This window comes from Arvicanthis niloticus, chromosome 10 (assembly GCF_011762505.2).
Source record: "Arvicanthis niloticus isolate mArvNil1 chromosome 10, mArvNil1.pat.X, whole genome shotgun sequence".
Classification (NCBI taxonomy): domain Eukaryota; kingdom Metazoa; phylum Chordata; class Mammalia; order Rodentia; family Muridae; genus Arvicanthis; species Arvicanthis niloticus.
In genome coordinates, this window is record NC_047667.1 from 15,400,493 (window position 1) to 15,423,384 (window position 22,892).

General features: G+C 43.4%; 1 protein-coding gene across 10 annotated transcripts in view; it reads right to left on the minus strand.

The window, feature by feature from the left end:
- Nckap5 (NCK associated protein 5) overlaps window positions 1-22,892 on the minus strand; it is an 887,342-nt gene that overhangs the window by 97,694 nt on the left and 766,756 nt on the right. For 8 of the 10 annotated variants that reach the window (XM_076941057.1, XM_076941058.1, XM_076941061.1 and 5 more), the window contains 4 exons: window positions 21,377-21,568; window positions 12,125-15,867; window positions 10,886-11,063; window positions 3,033-3,111 (listed from right to left, as the gene is read on the minus strand). In XM_076941057.1, the coding sequence (XP_076797172.1) occupies window positions 3,033-3,111; window positions 10,886-11,063; window positions 12,125-15,867; window positions 21,377-21,568 (4,192 nt within the window). The remainder of the gene's footprint in view (window positions 1-3,032; window positions 3,112-10,885; window positions 11,064-12,124; window positions 15,868-21,376; window positions 21,569-22,892) is intronic. The other 2 variants (XM_076941060.1, XM_076941059.1) reach the window with 1 other exon arrangement.

A 22,892-nucleotide genomic window follows, 5' to 3' on the forward strand; every position in this document is an offset into this window, starting at 1 on the left:
TAAATCCCTTCACACTGACAGCCATAATAAAAGGATGTCTTGGAATAATAATCCGATTCAGACTACACTCATTTAGCTGTTTGTGAAGACTTTTGTATTCCTAATTACAAATGAAAAGAATAATAATTGTGTGCCAGTCTCATTAAGCTGAATGGGGACAACAACACTCCGAGACACACAATAAATTATAGTTTGCTTGAGACGGCTGGGAATGCTGGAAAAATATGGCATTCAAAGCTGGGAGTTGGCTGCTAAGGGCATCCTGGTGAAAGCAATGCATACAAAGGCTATTGGATACCAGTCCCCCCTCAAAGGGAATCTTAGGACTTAATATTCAGCTGTGTTAGTGTTCATTGTTAACTTGATAGAATCTGGAATCACCTGGGAGCCCAAGCTTCTAAGCATGCTTATGAAGGATTATTTGAGTATGTTAACTGATGTAGGGAGACTCAATGTAGTTGTGGGTGGGACTATCTTTTGGGCATGAGATCCTGGATGCACAAACAGAAGAAAGGAGCTGAGGAGCTGATCATTAGCATGCATACAGTCATTGCTCTCCTTCATTTGATGGTAGATACAGTGGGATCAGCTGCCTCAATCCCTTGCTGCTGTGTCTTCACCACCATGATGGACTGTATCCTCAAACCCTGAGCCAGGATACATCCTTTGCCTCTTAAGTTGCTTTTGTTGGGGTATTTTAGTTAAGCAAAAAGAAAAGCTAAGACATTGGCCATTCTGCTACTCCTAGGGTAATCCATTCCATCATTGTGTTGCGTCAAGGTGACTAATCAGTACATGAATGTTCACGGGCACTGCTGTCTCCTGAAGAACAGTGAGTGCTACAAGTGCCCAAGGTAGTCTGGGGATGTGAAAATCAATTACTTCTTCAGTCTCCTCACAAAGAGGAAAGTCACAGATATTTCCTCCATTATGGTCTTCTAACAGGGACTGAAACAGGGCACTTGAATCCCACTTCACTGGGCACATGTTTTCTTTTATATTTGGTGGTATGTAAAACTTTAAGGAATATAACTGGGCTGGTTTTAGGGTTGTAGAGCTTTCAGGGGGTTGGGAACAGGAGGCTAACTGTTGTGTCCTTGCAGATTCCTTTTTACCTCAGCCAGCAGAATCAGGTTTTCTGAATAATTATATATTCTTCGTTATTAAGAAAGAAACACCTAACAAGTTGAAGTAAATTCAGGTCTATCTATATTTAGGTCTTTCGACAGAAATGATGAAAAGAAAACTGGGTTGAAGGCTTTGGAAAGTGAATTTACTTACTTTATTTGTTTCTTATAATTGTTAGTGTTAATTTTGTTTGTTTGTTTTTTGTTTTTTTGTTTTTTTCGAGACAGGGTTTCTCTGTGTAGTCCTGGCTGTCCTGGAACTCACTCTGTAGACCAGGCTGGCCTCGAACTCAGAAATCCGCCTGTCTCTGCCTCCCAAGTGCTGGGATTAAAGGCGTGCGCCACCACCGCCTGGCTAACTTGACAAAATCATCTGGCAAGACTATTCTCTGGTTATACCCATTGAGGAGTATATTGATTACTCTACTTGATGTAGAAAGATCCATCTTATTTGTGGGCTGGACCATTCTGTGGGCATTCCTACACTGTATAAATGGAGAAGTGGAGCTGGGGAACACACACACACTCATTATGCTCACCTTGGGATATAACATGACCAACTGCTTTCAGGTGCTGCTGCTGGGACTCCCCCACAATGATGGACTGTGCCTCTGAACTGTGAGCTCTATAAATAAACCTTTTCCCTCTTATGTCGCGATTATGATAAAATGTCAGAATATTTTATTATAGTAGCAGGCAAGAAACTAAGACAGTTGTTCTATATGTGGAGTGTCCAATATACTTAATTGTTCCATTTTAGAAAGCCACCACCCTGTTTTTAAACAATAGACTCCTGCATTCGTTGCTTCTTGAGATCATTCTATAAAGGGATATTTTAAGAACTGATTTTCTCCTTAGGGAAAAAAAAACCACATTAGTTACCCAAACCTCCATTTATATAACAGAAGCACACACTCCTCTTCAGCTCACACTGTCCTCCTTTGCAAACACCCATGTTTTCACCACAGTGTGGTTCCGAGACCCCAGAAACAGTGTGTCTTCCTGTTTCTGCTTGCTTTCCTTTTGTGGTACTTGGCATCAAACCCTGGACCTTGTCAATGCCAAGCAAGGATTCATTAATTATGCTAGCCCCAGACCCAGGCCCAGGCCCAATCTACTTGTTTTACATTAGCATGTGTGAAGGTTTATACTATCACCCTGACAGGATCTAGCATCACCACAGAAACAAGCTTCTGAGCATGTCATCTGGATCAGACTAGGCTCTGGGCATCTGCATAAGAGATTATCTAGAGTAGGTTAACTAAGGTGACAGGACCTACCTTAAATGGGCGGCACCATACTATGGTGGAGTCCCAGACTGAATACAATGGAGACAGTGAGATGAATACCAGCATTCATCTCTCTGCTTCCTGACCATGGATGTCACATGAGCATCTGACTCACACTCCTGCTGCCGTGCCTTCCCCACCATGATGGACTGTGCCCTTGACCTGTGAGCCAGAATAAACCCTTCCTCCCTGAAGTTGCTTTTATCAGGCATTATGTCACAGCAACAGGAAAAGACACTAATATAACATTTAACCTCTCTGAGGAAAAAGTACCACCTCTATGAGGTATCTCATAGAGCAGTGGTTCTCAACCTTCCCAATGCTGCAGTCCTTTTAATACAGTTCCTCAGGTTGTGGTGACCCCCAAACCTTAAAAGTATTTCATTGCTACCTTACAACTGTAATTTTGCTACTTTTATGAATCATAATGTAGATATTTGTTGTTTTCTGATGGACTTAGGTAACCCCTGTGAGTGGGTCACTCTAACCCTGAAGGGGTTGCGACCCACAGGTTGAGAACTATTGCAGTCATGGGCCGAATTAGACCAGACCTCTAGAAATGCACCAGGAGAAGGCATCAAAGTGAGAGACAATCAAGCAACACATGGATGTTTACCTATCACATGGCTCTGGACCGTAGCGTCAGCAACTCTATCTTCTTCATCTTCCCGTACATCTTCATCAACCTCTGGCCCCTGCAGCAAGAAGATACTAGAAGTTCTTATTCATTACTCTACAGTGATCTTTTGTAATCTTCACAATAATGGCTCGCTCTGTAATAAGTGTGCTGACTGTATACACCTGCATGGGAATATGAATGTGTGTGTGTGTGTGTGTGTGTGTGTGTGTGTACTTTATTCCAGTCTGCCTTCATTATCTGACTTCATTACAGGTTTTAATTAAGAGAGCCCATTTCCAGAATTACAACCCCAGCTTTGAACTGCAGGACTCACAGGGTCCCTGGTTCTATGTGTGATTTCAAGATTAACTGCTTTGGTTTTAAAACTTTATAATAGAGTCATTCACACCAGGGTATTAGGAAACATTAAAGCCTAAGGAACCATAACTCTTCCTGAGACACAGACTTTTGCTATAAGTTATTTAAATAAGAATAAGGGACTACACTTGAATTGTATTTAGGTTTCGTGACTCTTTCCTAGAATATAACTCTCGCTAAGAAAGTGTCTTTTTTTTTTCTTCATTCCTTCCACAATGGAATGAGGAGACTGTTGTGTGCTCAGTAAACTAGATTGGCAAGACACATTTGCAAATGTCATATTAAAAACATTTCCTTCTATCTGGGGATGTCGATTAGTTGATAGAAGGCTTGTCTAGCATGCATGAAGCCCTGAGTTCAACCCCTAGCTTCACATAGACCAGGCCTGACGGCAGATTCATAAAAATCCTAGCCCTCATAAGACATGACCATGAAAGTTCAAGGTCATCCTCGGCTACATAATGAATCCTGAGCCCAGCCTGAGCTATAGGTGACCCTGTCCCAAAGAAAACCAAAAAGTTCTTTGTCCCTTTAAGCTGGAATACTCCAGCTTCAGATGGCAAGGCCATCATGGAGAGAGTCCCATCGAGTCTTGGTATTTTATCAATAGGGATTCTGAGGTCTGGGACCTTCCTTAAGCTCAGCATATTTGTCTTACGTCATGCCAGTGGGAGGAATACTGAAACACCAGCTTTGTAACGGTGGGGCACCATGGGCACTGATGAGCTGACTGGTTTGGGGAGCTGGATAACTCAGTAAGGTGCTTGACTTAAAAGCATGAGGGCTTGGGTTTGATCCCCTCAGCACCCATGTAAAAAGTCCATGTGTGCTGGTATGGGGTTTTAAATTCTTATAATTCCATCACTGAGGAAATAAAACAGGCAGATCACTGGGGGCTCGCTGACCAACCACCCAGTCAAAGATCTTGTCTAAAAAACAATGCAAAGTCCCTAAGGAGGGACTACTAAGGTTGACCTCTAGCCTTTATAGCATGCACACACATGGATGCATGTGGCCCCTCCTTCCCATAACACACAAATAAACAAAACCAGCCAACACCTGCACCGTCTGTGCTAGGAGCTGTGTAGTGGCTTACACAAGGGCTGCCATGATTGACCTGATGCTAGGGAATAGTGCTGCCCCCAACACTCCTGAAATGGCAGGGATGACACATCATTATCAAAATGGAGGAGCTGAGGTTTGAACTCGGAAAGCCTGACTATAGGCTGGTATCCATTTATAGGGATCGTCATGGTTCTCAGATTTCTACAGCATTACATCTGGGTGGACATGGTCTCAATACCAAGACAAGCCAAAGTCCTCAATGAAATGCCAACCCCTACAGCAGCTCCTATAAACTGTGTTACAGCTGGTCACAACAACAGGAATGGTGCAATGCTGCTGGGGGATCTGCCCAGGGGCTCGGGCTGAATATGATACAGCCGTTGTCTTACTTCGAATGCTATAGAAAGTCATCTGTCTGCATGCTGACCTGGGGGCTAAATTTAGCTCTCTCCTTCTTACCTCCTAGTTTTCAACAGTTAATGGGATAAAAACAATTATTTACACTTTATGACTATGCTACACATAGCTTCCAGATTCATCCAAGGCTTACTGATCTATAAAGGGCATCTGCCAAGGAGTATTGGCAGCAGTTATGGACCTGAGGGGTCTTGTTGAAGTACAAGCTGAGGAAAGGGCAGTATCAGAGAAGGACCTACTCTTCTACTCTTCTACACAAACAGATTTCAATGCAAAGTGAGGATATATTACTTAAAACTATTTGTGTATGGAAATCAGGGAAATCATACTTTATTTTGGCATCATATTCTTTTCCTAATTATATTTTCCTAGGCTTTGGTTTAAATTAATTTTCACTCTGGACCATGCAGCAGGTGGAACGTGGGAACATCCCAGGGAGGTGAGAAAACTCTAGGTCAAGACGGGAATTTGCCAGAGATAGTGCAAGGTAGGCTTCTGACTAACAACTGTGGACAATGTTTCTGGTTTCAATGAGAGTTTCTTCTTTGTAACAGTGTTAATGTTAGTGTTAGTGTTAGTGTTAGTGTTAGTGTTAGAGTTAGTGTTAGTGTGTGTGCGTGCATGTGTGCACATACATGTGGATGCATGTACACTTATGTGTGGAAGCACGAGTGAGGTAAGTGTGTTGAGGACAGAGGTCAACCTCAGGAGTTCAGGTGCCCTTCCACTGGTGCTGGTCACCTTTTCAATTTTACAACATGGTTTCTCACTGTCCTGGAGTTCACTGACTAAGCTAGTCTGGCCAGCCAGCTATCTCTATCTTCCCAGTGTTGGGATTACAGGTGTATGCTACCATGTCTGGTATTTTATGTGGGTTGGAGGAATTAAACTCGGGTCTTTGGGCAAGTTACTGACTGAGCTACCTTTCAGGTCCCAAGTGTTAGCATCTTCATCTTCTAATGATGTATCTTTAACCCATGTCCATTGTGGGGATCAAGAGGTGCTTTAGATATCAGCATGTGGTATGGGGACATTAGCTGTCACTGCCTTCATCATGACTAACTCCATCTATCAGAAGTGCAGGGAAAAATGAGTTTGCAAAAGTCATAAGGGGCAAAAGTGAGACTACAACCCACTACGACAGATAGACACATGTGATTTCACAATTGAACTCTGTATTTGGAGAACTCCCCATCTGTAATTCTGTACATCCTTCCTCCCTGAATGACTCTAACCCTACTGGCCTCTGAAGTAAACAGCATTTTTTTTTTTTATATATATATACCAAAATTAACTCAAGGGCTAGGAAGAATGACTTGCCATGAAAGTGTGAGGAACGGGGAGGGGGAGGCAGATGGAGGGAGAAGATACCCAAAAGACCAGGATTCTGGGATGGAAAATGAGTGAGCCAGTATCTATGGATATTTCATGTCTTTAAAAACTTAGCAAAAGGAAGGCAAATGTGCAGGCTGCTTATTTGCATCAAAACAGCATTTAGAATGGAATCATTCAATTAAGGATGCTGAAATTATTACATTTTGCAGGACTTAATAAGATGATAACCATTTGTGTAATTATGGTAGTATTTTATGCTATTTCATCTCTACAACTCCATCTTAATGGGATGGTATTTGATGATTTTTTATTAGCAGATGTGATTTCCTTCAGAAGAGGTGACACTTGGGGGAAGAGAATTGTATCATTTATATTAACACACATGCATTAAAATGGCCATCTCTCTCTCATGCCCCATGGAGGTGTGTCATCCCCTTAACTTTGTTAATGATTCTTATTTTTGTCTTGAAATGCTAAATTAGAGCCTGGGGCTGTCTTTCTTTAAGATTGCTATTCAGAAAATAGTGTCCACTCATAGGAAGGAACAACTGGAAGCTGACAGCAAGCAGAGCACACCCAGGGTAATCTTTCTAGGGGAGGTCTTCCCTACCCTTCATTGAAACACATAAAACCATTTCAAGCACCAAGTAACATGGCCGCTGGTCTAAATTACACAGAAAAATTAGAGCTTATGTGGCCTACAAATGATGGCAGATGTGGGGACACAAGTCTTTAATTAAAGTTCTATAGAGAGAAAAGGATTTATTTTGGTGAAACACTGCTGGTACATTTGCCCATCTTAACAATACTAAAAAGGAATATGCAGTTACTGGTGTGCTAAGTGGTTTGTGACATAAAGGGATTTGAGGTATATAAAAAACATATATGGGAACAATCTTTCGATTACGATTACCAGTGATCCTTAGTTTTAATTGTCAGCTTGACACAACCTAGAATCATCTGGAAGTAGAGAGTCTCAGTGTGGGGTTATTAACACTGGATTGGCCTTTGGTATGTCTGTGGGAATTCTCTTAATGAAGGTAACTTATACAGGAAGACATAGCCCACTGTGGTCAGTAACATTCCCTAGGCCCGGGGCACTGAACTGTATAAGAGTAGGGGGATTAAGCTGAGCACAAGCAGGCAATCAAGGAAACACACATGGATTCATTTCTCTTGGCCCTTGCCCACAGATATGATGTGCCCAGCACTATGAAGTTTCTGCCTCTACTTCCCTCCAAAATAGTGGCCTATAACCTGGAACTGTGAGCTCTAATAAACCCATTCTCCATTGAGTTGCTTTTTGTCAGGGTTTTATCACAGCAACAGAAGGAAATAAAAACAATCACTAAACATTAAAATGGTTTAAAAAAATGCCTTGGGCTCTTGGGAATAAATATAATTTTATTGTTTGAAGACCAAAGCCTGGTAGCACATTGTGTTAGGAGGTTTGAGAGAAGTGCTTTTAGGGCTGAGGCTGTAGGTCAGAGGTAGGTAGGTAGGTAGGTTGTTTGCCTTGTGTGTGTGTGTGTGTGTGTGTGTGTGTGTCTGTCTGTCTGTCTGTCTGTCTGTCTTTGTGTGCTCCCAGATTCAACACCAAGTACTGCTGGGCAAAAAGAAGAAAACTCTTGACTTAGTGTTGTTGCCTTGACAATGAAGTAGTGTTGCATTCATGATGATGCTGTGTCATCAATGGTGTTATCCATCACTATTATTTCCAACCAAACAACTACTATAAGAAAATTTCTTTGCAACATATTTTAAAAATAAGCAGATGGCAAATTTACCTTGAGCCCTGGGGAAAGAGAATTCCCTTAAACTCTGAATTTTAAAAGGTTCAAGGGTATTCACAATAACGAGCAATGGTATAAGAATGCATTTTGTTTTGCATCTAATCTCCTACCTGAGATGATAATGCATGATAAATATGCTTTCTCTGCTATTTCTTACTATCTCAAAGGACAGGAAAACACAGTCCTTCCTGAACTCAGGAACCTTAGCCCAATTCACAAAAGTGAGAAAACAAACAACAACATTACAGTTTTAAAAAACAAAGCTGGGGAGATGGCTTGGCAGGCAAGAGTGCTTGCTCCGTGGGCATACTGACCAGGGTTCAGATTCTCGGAACCCACAAAAACGCAGACATGACAGGATGGATTTGCAAACACAGTGTGCTTCAGACAATATAGGAGGCAGAGACAGAGGAATTTTCAGAAGCCCACAGGCCAGCTATCCTAGAATATACAACAGCAAACAAGAGACCCTACCTCAAACGGGATGGAAACTGAGGTCCAACACATGAATACAAACAGACACATTCACAGCTGGTCATCTATCCAGGTTAATAATACTCCTTTATATTGAAAGCCTTCTCAGCATGACTGATTTCCTCTCTCAGCTAAAGAGAAAAATTAGCATATCCCTATTGATTGTGTAAACTTAGGTTGGCTAGGTAATCTGTGTACTTCACAGGAAATCTTAAGAGTGTTTCTTGCAGATATACTGGGGAGAGCAGAGGTTTCTTCTCTTACCCCGTGAAAAACTTCAGATGAGGAAGGGAAAGCATGTTAAATTACTTTAGCATTAGGCAGTAATAAGAAAGCAAAAATGAAATTGTGAAAGCTCAACATAGGCTCTTTTTTGTTTTTTTGGTCCTTCTGTACAGTGAAGATATACCCTAAGCTGTCAGAACCATATTAAATGGGGCATAGTTAAATGGAGTGTCTGTGATAAGGGGCTCCGCCAGGCTATCAAAGCTTTCCATCAGTAGGATTGAATTTCCAGCATATTGCACGCTTCTCCACGCTCATTCTCCCTTTTTCCTTTCAGTGACACTACAAGGGCAGCTTCAGATATGCTTATAATTTGTGGTTTTATAATGCAAGGGACATCCATGTTTTCAAAGAGGTATGATGTCATATGAGCCAAAGGCTAAAAGAGAGTTGGGGGATAAAAAAAAAAAAAAAAAAAAGCCTGCAATGAACATAGTCAGCTTGAAAGAAAGACCTTAGAGCTCTTTGGAGTCCAGGCCTATCAGAGGAGAAACATCTCCAGTGTGTGTTTGTCTTAGATGTGCTTGTGAAACCCCACCCTAAGGATGTTGTCACTTCAGCAACTTGCAAAAAAACAATCAAGATTGCTGTTAGGATCTGTTCTCTCCAAACACCCAACTTCCCCCTAAATGCAGTCACTTCTCATTTCAAATATGTCCTTCAGAAAACTGTTAGTATATCTTATATTTCTTACTATCTTTTTTAATAAAGAGAATACTTTAATGTATGAAGATACAGATGGAATAGTTTCTCTGTGTGTACACATGTGCATATCTGTAGTAGGTCCATGCATACATGTGTGCAGCCAGAGCTCACAGGTCTTTCTCAAGTACATTCAAGTTTATGGTGTTTTGTGTGTTGGACGGCTGTATGTTTAAGTTTGTGTGGATCTGTGCGCATGCACACATGGTTGCATATTCATGTAGGACGGAGTGATATCAGATTCTTTCTTAGTCACTCTCCTCTTTACTGATTGAGAAAAGGTCTCTCTGTGAACCTGGAGCTCACTGAAGGAGGTAGATTTGGTGACCAGTGAGCTCCAGAGAGCCTCCTGCCTCCACCTCCCCAGTGCTGGAATTTATAGTAGCATGCCACCCTGCCTAGATTTTAACTTGAGTGCTATGGATCCAAACTCAGATTGTCATGCTTGCATGGCAAAAGCTATCTCCCCTGTCCTGGATAAAATCATTTTATGTTGAGAATTGTTGTTTTTTAACTACTTTATGTAGCTTGCTACGATCTGTCTATGTAGAATTACCTGTTATGTTCTGCTTCAATAAAAAATAAACAACACCTAAAACATCAAAATAGCTGACACGTTCTTAAATCATCTGGCATTTTCATATCTCCAACTGCATTTTTTTTTGTTGCTGTTGATGCTAGAATCATCATCAAACCAAAATTCTAACACTGGGTATCATTCTAAGATGATATTGGTAGCAACACTTTCTGGCAATATATAGAGATTATAGCATTGTCTGAAAATAGACCCAACAAGAACAGTATTCCCAGAGGGAACCACACCCACACAAGGTCTAGCTGCCACCATTAGCAGCTGTCACCTGTGTTTCTCTCTTCTTTAAAAAACTTTTCCCTCTAGTTAGACAGATGGCTCAGTAGCTAAAGTGCTTGCCAATGAAGTGTGAGGACCTGAGTATAGATGCCCAGTGTCCATATAAAGAGCATAATACTGTGTCTGTAACGTCAGTGAGATGCAGTGGTGCATGGATACAGGAGAGCCCCAGAACTGTGTAGGGCAGCTAGCTTGCTCCACACAGCCATGAACAGGAGAGCCTGTCTCAAACATGGTGGACAGGAGCAATGACAGTGGAGGTTGTCCTCTGACCTCCACACGTGTTAGCATATGAGGCATTGCTATCACACATAAATGTATACAGACGAGGAAAGAGGGAGAAAGAGGGAGAAGGGAAAAGGAAGAGAGAAGGGGAGGATAGAGGGAGATTATAAGAGAGGGAGGGAGGAAAAGATTTATATAAAAAGCATAGTCTACATATTAGAAACACAGACTTTTCTCAGACTGCTACCACTTTACCAGGACATCTAGAATCAAGTGTTTTCTAGCCAGCATGGAGAAGTGCTTACCAAGGATTCTCTTGGTTTTTCCATATCGACTTTGGTTTTGATGTTTTTCTTTTGACTTCCTTGAGTGCTCACAGAGCCGCTGGCGAAACAGGAGCCCTGGGAGGTGCCCTCTAACTTGCTCCTGCAGGAAACACCCTTTGATCCACTTTCTGTCTGGAGAGCGGCTCTCTTATCAACTCTGCAGGTAGAAAGTGATTCCTCTGATAAATTACATCGGCCGTTTTCAATCATGCTCTTCTTCCAGCCCTTTAATGTTTAAGGTAACCTCAGCATGGTTCTTTGTCTTTAAACCTTTCAGTGGTAAGTGTTGCTCTCTAGCCTTGAGCAGAAATATCTTCAAATATTTCACTAGTGTGTCAATTTAGATTTGCAAGGATAATAACTTATTTCATTACACTGCTTATTAAAATGTGCACACATAGGAACAGATTTGTGTGCATTGTTGTGTGTGTCTGTGCGTGCGTGCGTGCGTGTGTAAGGTATAGGATGTCTTTTTTGTATGCTATTCCTTAGGTGTTTGTGACACAGAATATTTCATCAGCCTGAAACTTCTAAGTAAGCTATGCTGGCTGGCCAGAGAAGCCCAAGGCTCTGTCTACCTCTATGGCCTCTGCAATGGGATTATAAGTCTGTGCCACCATGCTTGGCTTTTGTTTATGTGGGTTCTGAAGATAGAGTTTAGGTCTTCATGCTTGCAAGGCCAGCACATTACTGCCTGAGCCATCTCCCCATAGCCTCTATTTTATTTTTATAATTGCTTTTGGGGAGGGACAGAATATAAAACGCCAAAGGGTGATTGCTAAATACATTTCTAGCTTAAGATCGGCAGGAAAAGTAATTACTTCTGGAAAGTTCTAAGTATACATTTGCTCAGCGCGATCAATGAAATCGGCATGCTTTCAAACGTGTGTGTAATTTTCTTCCATTTCATGCAATGTGGGTACATTCATGGTTCTCGGTGTGGGTTGAATTGCTATCAACCTGGATGTAAGTCACTATTCTTTAATTTCAAAGACCATTGGCTTGGTTAAGAAAGGAACATGAACTAAATTATCATTTTATTGCTAACTTTTATTTCACTGTTTAAATTATAGCTAATGTATAAGAGATTATATTCTCTGAGTGTATGGAGACTGTGCTTGGCTGGTATTTAATGATCAGGAAGTAAACAGCTCTCCTTGGGTTGGGGGAGCAGGGAGACCCCTCTACATTGCCCTTCTCCATTCACATGCATGCTACCTGTTTAGAAGTTCTGTCATGAAGGCATCTTTTGTTGAGCACACAGCAGGGCTGGGTCTATTCCTTGGCTCCGACTTCATTTGGTTATAAATGTCTTGGGATGCCTTCAGACACTCTGTGCTTTGCAAACCATCCTCTGGACTCTGACCATTTGCCTTTTTGATACCCTTACTCAGTTCGTTTTCTATCTTTGATTGGACTTCAGCTTTCTTCTTTTCTTTCTTCCTCTCGGATTTCAGTTTTGTATCTTTCTTTTCCACTTTGCTCTTGGAAGCTTCCATTCTCCTGCTACTGAGAGCTGGAAGCCTGCTCTTTCGAAAACCAAACCAGCTGGTGAATGAAGGCCCTGCCCTGGGCTTTACTTCCACAGAGGCAGACTTTGTCTGTACTTGGCCCTTTTCCACATTCTCCTGAATGCACAACATGACCTTTTCTTCGATGGAGGGTGAGAGGGGGGCTTCTGGGCTCATGATGCTAGTCCCAGTTGGAGAAGCTTCTGGATGCCTTCCAGAGGTTTCTAGCTTAGATATCCCACATGTTTCCAAATTGCTTGGACGCTGCATCCTCCCTGGAACTTGCAGGGATTGAGAGCAGTCTGATAGTGTAGACGGATGCCTATGGTGATCGCTGCTAGATTGCTCATGTATACCTCTCCCAGGACATTCTTCCTGAGTAGAGAACTGTTGGTCTTCCACTCCAGGAGTAAGGAGTCCTTCTGCCCTTGTGAGCATCCTCAAAGGTAACTTGCTTGGGCTTCCATGCTGGCTGCTAGAACTTCCTGTGCTACAGAGAGAACTCTGCCTGGAAAAGGGGTTTCCCAGGGCCCTTCCAGCATTGGGAAGATTATCAGATGTTGAGACAGAGGGGGTCTTGCTTGGGGACCCTTCTGTGGAGATATTCTGCCTCGTGAGGGAATTGCCTCTCTCAGCTGTATTGGTAATAATCTGAGTTCGAATCTTGCCTGGTCCTTCTGTTGGGGGTGTGGAAGGCTTCTCTCCCAGATGGATGCTGAAACTCTGACTCCGAGCTTTGGCTCCATTCATGCCAAGAGCAGGCTTCAGGTGTGGCTTGCTGGAGGAGAAGGATCTCTTTATGGCTCTGCTGTCCACCCCATCTCTTCCGTCATCTCTGGAGATGCTGCTTTCCAACAACTCTGGCATTGTTGACTCTAAGCCAAGTCCTCTAGCTAGACTGTCTGGACCTCTCAGACCTAGTAAGGCTGTGCTTCTCTCATCTCCTGAGGTCTCCAGACTTTCAGGGTCTTTAGAGTCCTCAGGATTAGACTTGTTTGCTGTCACAGAACTTCGAGACGCTTCATTTAAACTATCCTTTTCTTGTTTCCCTGGTACCATGGACGTTTTCCTGAGCAACTGAGGAGACTTCATGAGAACTTTGAGTCCTACTGGGAGGCGAGTTTTCGGTCCTTTCTCGGGAGGGTTTTGGCCATCTTTTGAGGTGCCCTGATTTCTACAGGATGAGGAAGAGGAGGATGAACTGTTAACCTGAGGTGTCAAGGACTCATTCGCCCCTGAGAGGGAAGGCTTTGGGGGGATCACAGTGCTGTCACTCGACTGTCCTTTTCTCCCTGGAGACAGGTTTTTACAGGATGTTACCTCTAGCAGTTCACAGCTTGAAGGACAAGTCTTGGGTAAGTCTGTGTCCACGAGGGTGGTTCCAAGTGCCTGGTGAGGGGAAGGTTTAGGGAGGCCTCTTTTCGGAGAGACTTTTGGAGGCCCTGAAGCCATCACAACAAATGGGCTGGAGGTTGTGTGCTCAGGGCACTGGGGATGTACCACTGCTTGGGTTGAGGGAAAAGCTGGAGGGAGGGCAGATTTTCTGGAGGCTACAGATAGTTTCTTCTTCTGTGTTTCTGACATAGCTGGACTGGAAGAGACAAGAGGAGCAGAGGATCCTTTCGATGGTGGGGATTTCAACCCTGTACTTACAGTGTCGCCTGGGACCCGAGTTTCAGGTTTGGCAGGTGATGGTAGTGGTGGATAATCATAACTGGGTCTGACCAGGAGTGAGACTGACCTCCCTGGAGGCGTTGGAGGGGAAGGAGACCTCATTCTTGTCTGTGGCTCAGAGCCACACCTTTTGGCCCTCATGGGAGATTCGCCATTGTCACTTCTCCCCGTGAGATGCCGTGACTGGATCCCTCCAGCCTGACTCTTTTTGGGGCATTGAACCCAATTCTTATTGGAAATTTTGGACATATGAGGAAGCTGGGTGGGGAGTTTTGGAATGTGTGATTCTGGTTGCACATCATAGAGAGAACCAGGGCTCTCTGCTTTTATACATTGTGAGAGTTTTCCCGTAGGGGATGCTGGTATCTTTTCAAGAGTCACTAGGCCACTGGAAGGGACTAGCGTGATAGGCATAGGATCCACCAGTTTTGATTTCTGAGGTGAAGACTTGCCTCTGGAAGGAATTTTTGTCAGACCTTGCTTTGTGTAGATACCCATGTTTGCCAGAGATCTAGAATTACTCTTCCAGGCTACACCTTGTGTTGGTTTCGCGAGCTTTGGTCGTGGGGAATTCTGAGTTTCTATAGTCCGAGAGCTGAAGGAGTCATTTGGAGCTGTGAGAATACTGTTTTCATCTTTTGGAATGTTTTTCTTGATCTCCTCTTCAGGTCTCTTCAGGAAAGGATAGTCTCTTGCAGTAGCTCCTGGCTGTAAATGACTAATTCCCTGAGGTGAAAGTTCAGTGAGTTCTTCTGAGGCCCCAGGAGGGGCTGAGCTGATGGAAATTTCATCCCTGGTGACAGTGACAACTCCAGCCTGGTGAGAGCTGAATTCCACTGGCTCTCCATTTTCTGCATCAAATATGACCGTGACACATTCTTCTGAAGAGGTCCTCTTGACAACCCTTTGCTGCTTGATGAAGCTGAATGCCTTTGGGCTAGTCTCTAAGTGAGCAGGACATTCTTCTTCCCCCATATCATGAGAGCCACATTCAGACTTTCTGAATCCCACCTCTAGGTTCTCCATGGACTTGTCGGTGTCCCCAGTCAAGGACAAGTCTGAAGGGCTTCTTTCATCGCTGCTCCCTATGTGCAGCTCGTGTAGGGTTTCATTGTCATCAGTATCTGAAAGCTGAAGGTTCAGAAGCACAGGGCCATGACCTTGGCTGTGTGGGTCCCTGTCTGTTTGCACCCAGGGAAGGTGAATGCTGGGGCATAGCTTCCTCTCCAATGGGCAGTGGCTAGCACAACGAGCTAGCCTTTCAGGCATTTCTCTGGTATAAACTGAGGCTGTACCTTCTGCAAAGTATTTATTATGTGGTTCCCAGTTAAATAGACTGTCTGAAACACTGTGTGTCAATTTACTGCCCTGTATCTTGCAGCCCTGGCTTGGAGCTGTTAGTGGCAAGGCTGAGGATGGGATGTCTTCATGTGCATCCTCATGAGAATTTGCATCATAGATGAAGGTCTGATGGAGATTCTGGCAGGGTATCCCCATGCCAGGTGGTTGGCAGGGGGGATACTCCTTGAGGCTGCTGGTTTTAATTCCTGGAGAATAGATCCCTTCGTTCGAGTTCATACAATCTTTATAACCCCATTTGCTTATCACCGATGATGGCGACTCAAGGAACACTTTCCGCCTCTGTAGCTTCCTCAGCCCTTCCAAAATGTGGCTTTCTTTGATGCGGGTTGGAGGTAGTTCATCTGCAGGGCTGGCGAAGCCACTGGGGAGCGAAGAATCGATACTCAGTCTTTTATCCCAGATCTGCGATGACTGCTAGGAAAGAGAAATGTAGATATCAGACATAATTGAACCAAACAGATCTCAAATAAACCAAGGAAAAGCCCCTCGGTAGATTTAATTTGTATAAGTGGGTGATAAATATTCACATATAAACAGTTTGTACAATGCTAACTGTGCAGTAAACATTGGCTCTTCGAGACCTTGTGCTAAGTGACATGGTGAAACAGAGAAATGAAATGTAAGAACTATTTCTTTAAGAGTGGAAAACCCAACTGGAGTGAGGAGCCGTCGGCACAGCTAACCATGTATCAAGAAAATACATATGAGAAGTAGAAATAGGCTGTCTATTGTAGAGGTTCTTAGGGAAGACCCATGCGTCTATATGGAGATTGTGACAGGTATAAAGGAAAGTCATTTGAAATCTTTTTATAGCTTAACTATTCCTTGAAAGACTTACAGACTCACCTAGAGTTCTAGGTAAGGAAAATGGCTTCCAGGTGGAAGTAACAGAATGGTCAGATATGCAAGTCAAGAAAGTGTGCTTAAGTTTCACTTAGGGAATGGGCTGAGGACAACATAGCCTCACTACAGAGAATCAAGGCAGAGCAGAGGGAGGAGCTGAGAGACGAAAGCAATGCCAGTCTAATGGTCGGTAGCTCTTTGCCTTCACGTGTCGAGGAAAGGTTTCTGAAGTTATCATGTGCACCTGCATATTCTTGGCAGTGTTTCTCCAGTGGCATTTCAGAGCTTAAATAAGAAACTAGCACACTGGGACAATGATGGGCTGACCTATTTGAAAAATTGTTTTCTTTTTAATCGTATGTATGTATGTATGTATGTATGTATGTATACTTGTGTATGCATGTATCCATGTGTAGCTATGTACACAGCAGTACATGTGCTCATAGAGGCTGAAAGCAGGTGTTAGTATCCTTAGAGATGGAGATACAGGTGGTTGTGAGCTGCTCAATGTGGCTTATGACAATGTGGCTAATGGGAACCAGGTGTTCTGCAAGAGCGGTATAAACACTCCATCCCTAAGCTATCTCTCTAGCCCTGCTCAGGACCTTTTCAAAATTACTAATGGAGATTGACTTTTAGGAACAAATATGGCAGTTTCAGAGGATCACTATGGCAGCTAGCCCTGTCAAAGTGTCTGAATATGAACTAAATGCAGACATTAAAAAGGACCAGAAACTGAACTGTTTTGTAAGCTATGGACATTGGATTGTATCTAAGCCATTTTCATGAAATTTACTCTTGCTATCTCCAGCACACACATTCATTTGTCTTGATGTCCAATTATTTATTTTCTTCAGAAAACCCTCCAGTGTCTGGAGCTGCTGGGACAGATGTGATTTGCTGACACTACCCTTTTCCTCTTGGAGTTTTGTTCTTTTAGAAAATTGTCATCGTTCAAAGCCCTTCTGGAAATCAGAAGAAATCTCATCCCAAAGCCTGGCTATTCTAGATAGAATAGAGAATGGGCTTTCTTGGTGTGTGTTTTTAAGATTTCTCATGGTCTTGGGAGTCACACTGATCACAGAGATGAGAAGCCAGAAAACTGGGCCCTCTAAGAGCTATGTGGCAGATCTATTTAACCCACAACAGGTAAACTCAGTTCCTGCCTGTAGGGCAGTGAAAGGGGTCTTGGTTTTGACTAGCTAGCTGGAAATAGCCCGGAGACCCAACAGGTGTCCACTGCTTGTGAGGGACGGACGGGCATCTATTCCACTGCGCTCCCAGAATTCAGGCTCTTAACACGTGGTGTGGAACTCCCTTAACCTACACTGTTCAGTCACCTTCAGGGCAATGCATCCCCACCCAAAGAGCACAGGTAGAGGGCTGTGATTACAGGCCCCAGGCCCTATAGAGATTTACATACTGAGATACCTGAAGGCCAGAGGGCGTAGCTAATTAAACATTCTTCCCCAGCTCCTCCCCCTTTCTCCCTCCCTATTTAACCTATGTCTGCCCTGAGTTTAGGTGGTGGTGGTGCACCCAGACAATCTACATTCACCATGAACAATAAACTCTTGGAAACCCATGGACTCCCTCATGCCTATTGTGGCCTGCCGTCTTGTGGCCAGCGTGGAGGACTTCCCTGCGACCCAGCCACCAGACCACTGTGGCTTTTTCCCACACCTCCCTACCCACCTCTCCTCATCTTGTCCACAGCCAGTTCATGCTGTATTTCAATATACCAATAAAGTTGGAAGCTGCGAATCTTCTGATGAGATAAACCACATCCCTCCCTGAGTCTCTCCTGGGATCTTTTATAGGTGAGTTGCAACAAGTGTGAACCAATCTTGAAAGTTGGCGGGGGTGGGGGGGTTGGGGGGCAGGGGAAAATGAGAATCTCATAGAATAGAGCCCAGGTTGGGGGGTGTCATTTCCTATAACTGTTACATTCTTTATTCAAGAAAGGATAAAGTACTTAGGGGGCAGTACAGAAGTCTGAAGGAGGCCTCTGATAAACTAGAGGCACAGTTTAGTGTTCTCAGAACTTTCTATCTCTTGTCAGGAAAATACTACATTTTACTTAAGGAATTGTTGGTGTTCATGGGACTAAATCAAGGCTAACAACATGTATAGGCCTTCTATAAGTAAGGATAAGTCAACAAGGGCAGGATAACAGAACCATCAATAGCAAAGGTTCTAGAACGAAATGCCTGGTTTTACCATGTGCTGCCATGTTATTGGGAGATATATTTAAATCCTCAGAACCTTGGCCAGTAAAGAGCTTCTATGTAAACATGAGGACCTGAGATTGATACCAGAACCCACTTTTTAAAATGCCAGGCATGGAGGCATGTGCTTAGCATTCCAATACAGGTGAGACAGAGCTAGGCAGATCCCTGGGGCTTGCTGCAGGCAGTCAGCCGAGCTGGATGGTGAATTCCAGGTTCAGTGAGAGACGTGTCAAAAGAACGTGGTGGATAGTGTCAAAGAAATAATAACTAGGTTGGCTTCTGGCCTCTATATGCACACGTGCGCACGCGCATACACACACACACACACACACACCTAGACATCTGTGTATATCTGTACCAAGCATGTATATATGAGTATATACATAGCTGAGGAAAACAGGTCCTTCAATATGTTATAAGTAATAAAGGAGTTAATATTTGTACAGTACTTCTAAGAGTGGGCCACATATGGTAGTAAGTGAATCTAGAAGAACCAGATTTCCCTATTGAGAAAGGCTAGTGAATTTTATGCATGCTTTTCCTTCTGTTTCTACAGCAAATGATATTTTAAAAATCGTTGTGGGCTCAAAGAAGCTGTTACTCACACATTTATTATTATATAATTTAACAATGTGTTCCTGTTCAGAATCTTGTGATTTATTATTCAAGTCAATAATAAATAAAACACCTGATGCCAGGCACAAACTGCAGAAAGAATGTAACTTTAAAATGTCTCCAGGGTCCAGATAGAGCTTACTGGGACCCTGAGAACTAAAAGTGTGCTTTGTGAGCTGTCACATGCTGTAAACCGTCACAGGTACACTTGGGTTATCACTGGGTAGCCATCTAAAGAGTGTCCCTAAAGGGTCTTAGGAGTTTTTTCTTTTTTCTTTCCATTTTCTTCTTCAAGGGAGAGACTGTCCTAGTATATCAAATACTGACCCGATTAGAAGAATGCCCACCAGTTATATTTTTAGATAGATAGGTAAAATGTCAAGATGGTGGGTAAGGTTCTTGTCATGCAACCATAAGAACCCAGAATTTGATCCCTAGAACCAAAATAAAAAAGCTGGGCAGTAAGTGAGTACTTTTAATTCTGGTGCTGTCCAGGCAGATACAAATCGATTCTTGGGGCTTGCTGGCCAGCCAGCCTAGCTTGCTCTGAGAGTTCTAGATCAATGAGAGATTCCGACTCAAAACAAAGCAAAGAAAGGAAGGAAGAAAAAAAGAGGGTAGAAGGCTCCCAGCGAACAACCTAAGGCTATCCTTTGGCATACAGAGAAACACAGGCACGTACCTGCATACGCATACACACAAATAAAAAAAATGAAGAAACATAAAAGGCCATTGGAGAGAAAGGGGAAAGCAGAAAGAAAATAAAGTAGAAGACAGGTGCACGACAGGGTTTATCAGCAAGGAGTACTAGTTGCTCTTTCAGAGAACCCAAGTTTAGCTTCTCGAGGAGTGTGAACACAACCACCCATGATTCTCATTCTAAGGGATCTAATGCTCTCCTCCGGCCTCTGTGGCCACTTGTATGAAAGTGTACATGTCCAGACTCATACACATACATAAAAATATATCTTTAAAAAGACAAATGGAGAAGAGAAGGGCATCATGTGGGCAAATAACTTTCAGGAACACAGTGAGATAAGAAAACCACCCCGACATTGTCCCATCATTCCCTTGGCCAGGATCCTGGCAGTCATTATTCAGAGCTCAGAACTACTCCTTATGGGAGCAATTTAGATAAATGCAGCCAGCTCTCTGCTTTGCATTAGAAGCCTGAGTCTATAGGAATAGCCTCAAAACGCAAGTTGGAAATCTTTTTCAGAGATCCAGTTCAGCAGATGACAAAGCTACTCCCTCACCAGTAAAGTCTTTAAATTCTAGAGTTTCCTTGGTTTCTAAAGTACTGAAAACCATGGATGAAATTCATCCAAATAGTAGAAAAGTCAACTCTGAATATTCTGACTTGCAGTTTCCATCCTGGTGAACTTCGTTGTCCTATAACTTTGGGGAACTGCTAAAGTAGCTACTTCAAAATACTCGACTTGTTCCACTATGCAAGGAAGCTCACTGAGAGGTCCCTGCAGCTTGGTAAGCTCTATACAGATGAGGGCATAGGGTCTTGCAGGAGTGATTGTCCCACACCCTGGAAAGGAGCTAGGCTGATGGCTTGGTCAGTAAAGTGCTTGTCATACAAGGATAAGAACCTGGTATCAGATCCCCAGAACCTGTCCCCAAAAGCTAGGTGTGAAGTTTAAGTGCCAAAGAGGCAGAGGCAGGAACCCTGGGGCTCACTAGCCAAATTGATAAATTTAAGATTCAAGCCAGACACAGACTGTGTCTCAAACAACATGGACAGGTCCTGAGGAACAACAACAGAGGCTGATTTTTACATTTCATAGGCACCAATGCACATACATATGTGTGTCTACATACACATATATATGTATACATACATATATATATATATATATATATATATATATATACATATACACAAATAAAATAGAGTAATAAAATAAAACAGGAAGCAGGGAAGATATTTCTGGTATGTATGGAAGCACAGCCCCTCCTTTCATCAAACCTTACTCCCGACATCCTGTCCCAGTAATTTATCTGTCTGTTCTGGAGTTATCCTATGCACAGCCCCATCATGTTTTGTGTTTTATGAGCCTGCTGTGCTGATCAGTGGCGGCCTCCCTGGTCAATGGGCAAACAGTCAGCAAATGCTTATTTCCTTACCGCCACGCCACTCACTCTGCCTCCATGACAAAATTCCAGCCGGCACAGGATTTTCTTCCTGCTCTCTCTGAAGCTGATTTGCCTGACAGAAGCCTTACCCTTTTCCCAATGAGCTTCCTGTCTTGCCACGTGCAGGAGGAGCCACTGGAGTACTCGCTGCAGGTGCTTGACAGCGATAGCTCACTGCCGCTGCTGCAGCTGTTTCGAGGACAGAGGTGATCAGGGATGACAACCCCTGAGCCAGAGTGTTTCAAGGCAGGGGTTCCCGATTTTGCATTCTGGAGGTGTTCCTGTAAAAGCAGGAAAGGGCTCAGCAAAGTATTGGCTTAAGAAGTAAAACACCCAATGATCTTAGAGTAAGTGATTAGAAGGTCAGGTTTGGGAACCACACAAGTCTTAGGCTGTGTGTGTGTGTGTGTGTGTGCTCGCGCGCACGCATGTGCTTGGGGAAAGTTATGTGAACATGCAAGCTCAAGCATGTGGAGACCAAAGGATAACCTCATGGTGTCATTCCTTGGGGAGACTTGTTTAAAGAACATCTCACTGGCCCAGAACTCACTAAGTAGACAACGCTTTCTGGAAAATGAGCTCCAGGCACCTGTTTCTGTCTTCCCACCACTGAGGTCACAAGCATACACCCCAATGCCTAGTTTTTATTGTTCTTTGTTTCTGGTTTTTAATGTGAGTTTTACAGATCAAACTCGTGTCTTCAAGTTTGGGAGGCAAGTATTTTAACTACTGAGCTAAGTCGTGTCCCATGCCAAGCCCTCCCACCTCTTAGCCTCTTAGCTCTTCTTCACACTGCGTGGCTCCAAGGGGTTGTTTAGCTTGGCTAGCGATATTTTCCCTTTTAAATGAATTGCAAAGGTAAGGTCAGGGGTAAACTGCTAGCACCAGAGTGAAGTGAGGTTCTAGACATGAAGCATCTATACTTAGTGCCTTATCTACAGAGGGTGTTCGGCTTATCTCGAGCTACCATCGTTATCACAACAGTGTGTTCTCATTGTATCCAGCTACACTGCAAGAGATAAAATCAATATGAAAGCAAGACCCAGGTGCAGGGAGTATAGCTAGTGGGAGAGTGTTTTACTACCCTATGTAAGTTCCAGGGTTTAATCTCCAGCTCTGCAGAACAAAATGAAGCAACAATAACACACCCCAAATGCTCCAGATGGAAAAAGATACATTCTTGGCTATAGGACTCAAGAGCACAGGCATTAGGCTTCAGCTTAATGATACAAATCAGGTTCTATGCTGCTACAAAAATCGCATTCTTGTGCTTATTTCTCCCAGTGGCCTCATTTGTAGAGTGGGCAATATCACTCCTAGGTTCCCCTCAAGTGGGAAGGTTATTCCATGCCAGCTATCACATACACCCCAGTTTATCTGTGCAGACTTGCAAGGTACCACATGCCACAGGCAGGACAAAGCTCAGGTGTCACATATCTCCATCACAGGACTTCTCATGTCTGGTTGGATGTGGGAATACTAACGGCTGGCCCCCATATCTCACAGATGTGGAGTAAACACAGAAGGTCATGGTGGTTAGAATTCTAGGGGCCAACATAAACCACAGGGCAACAGACAAAGTGGTAAACACCCATGTGCATCTCG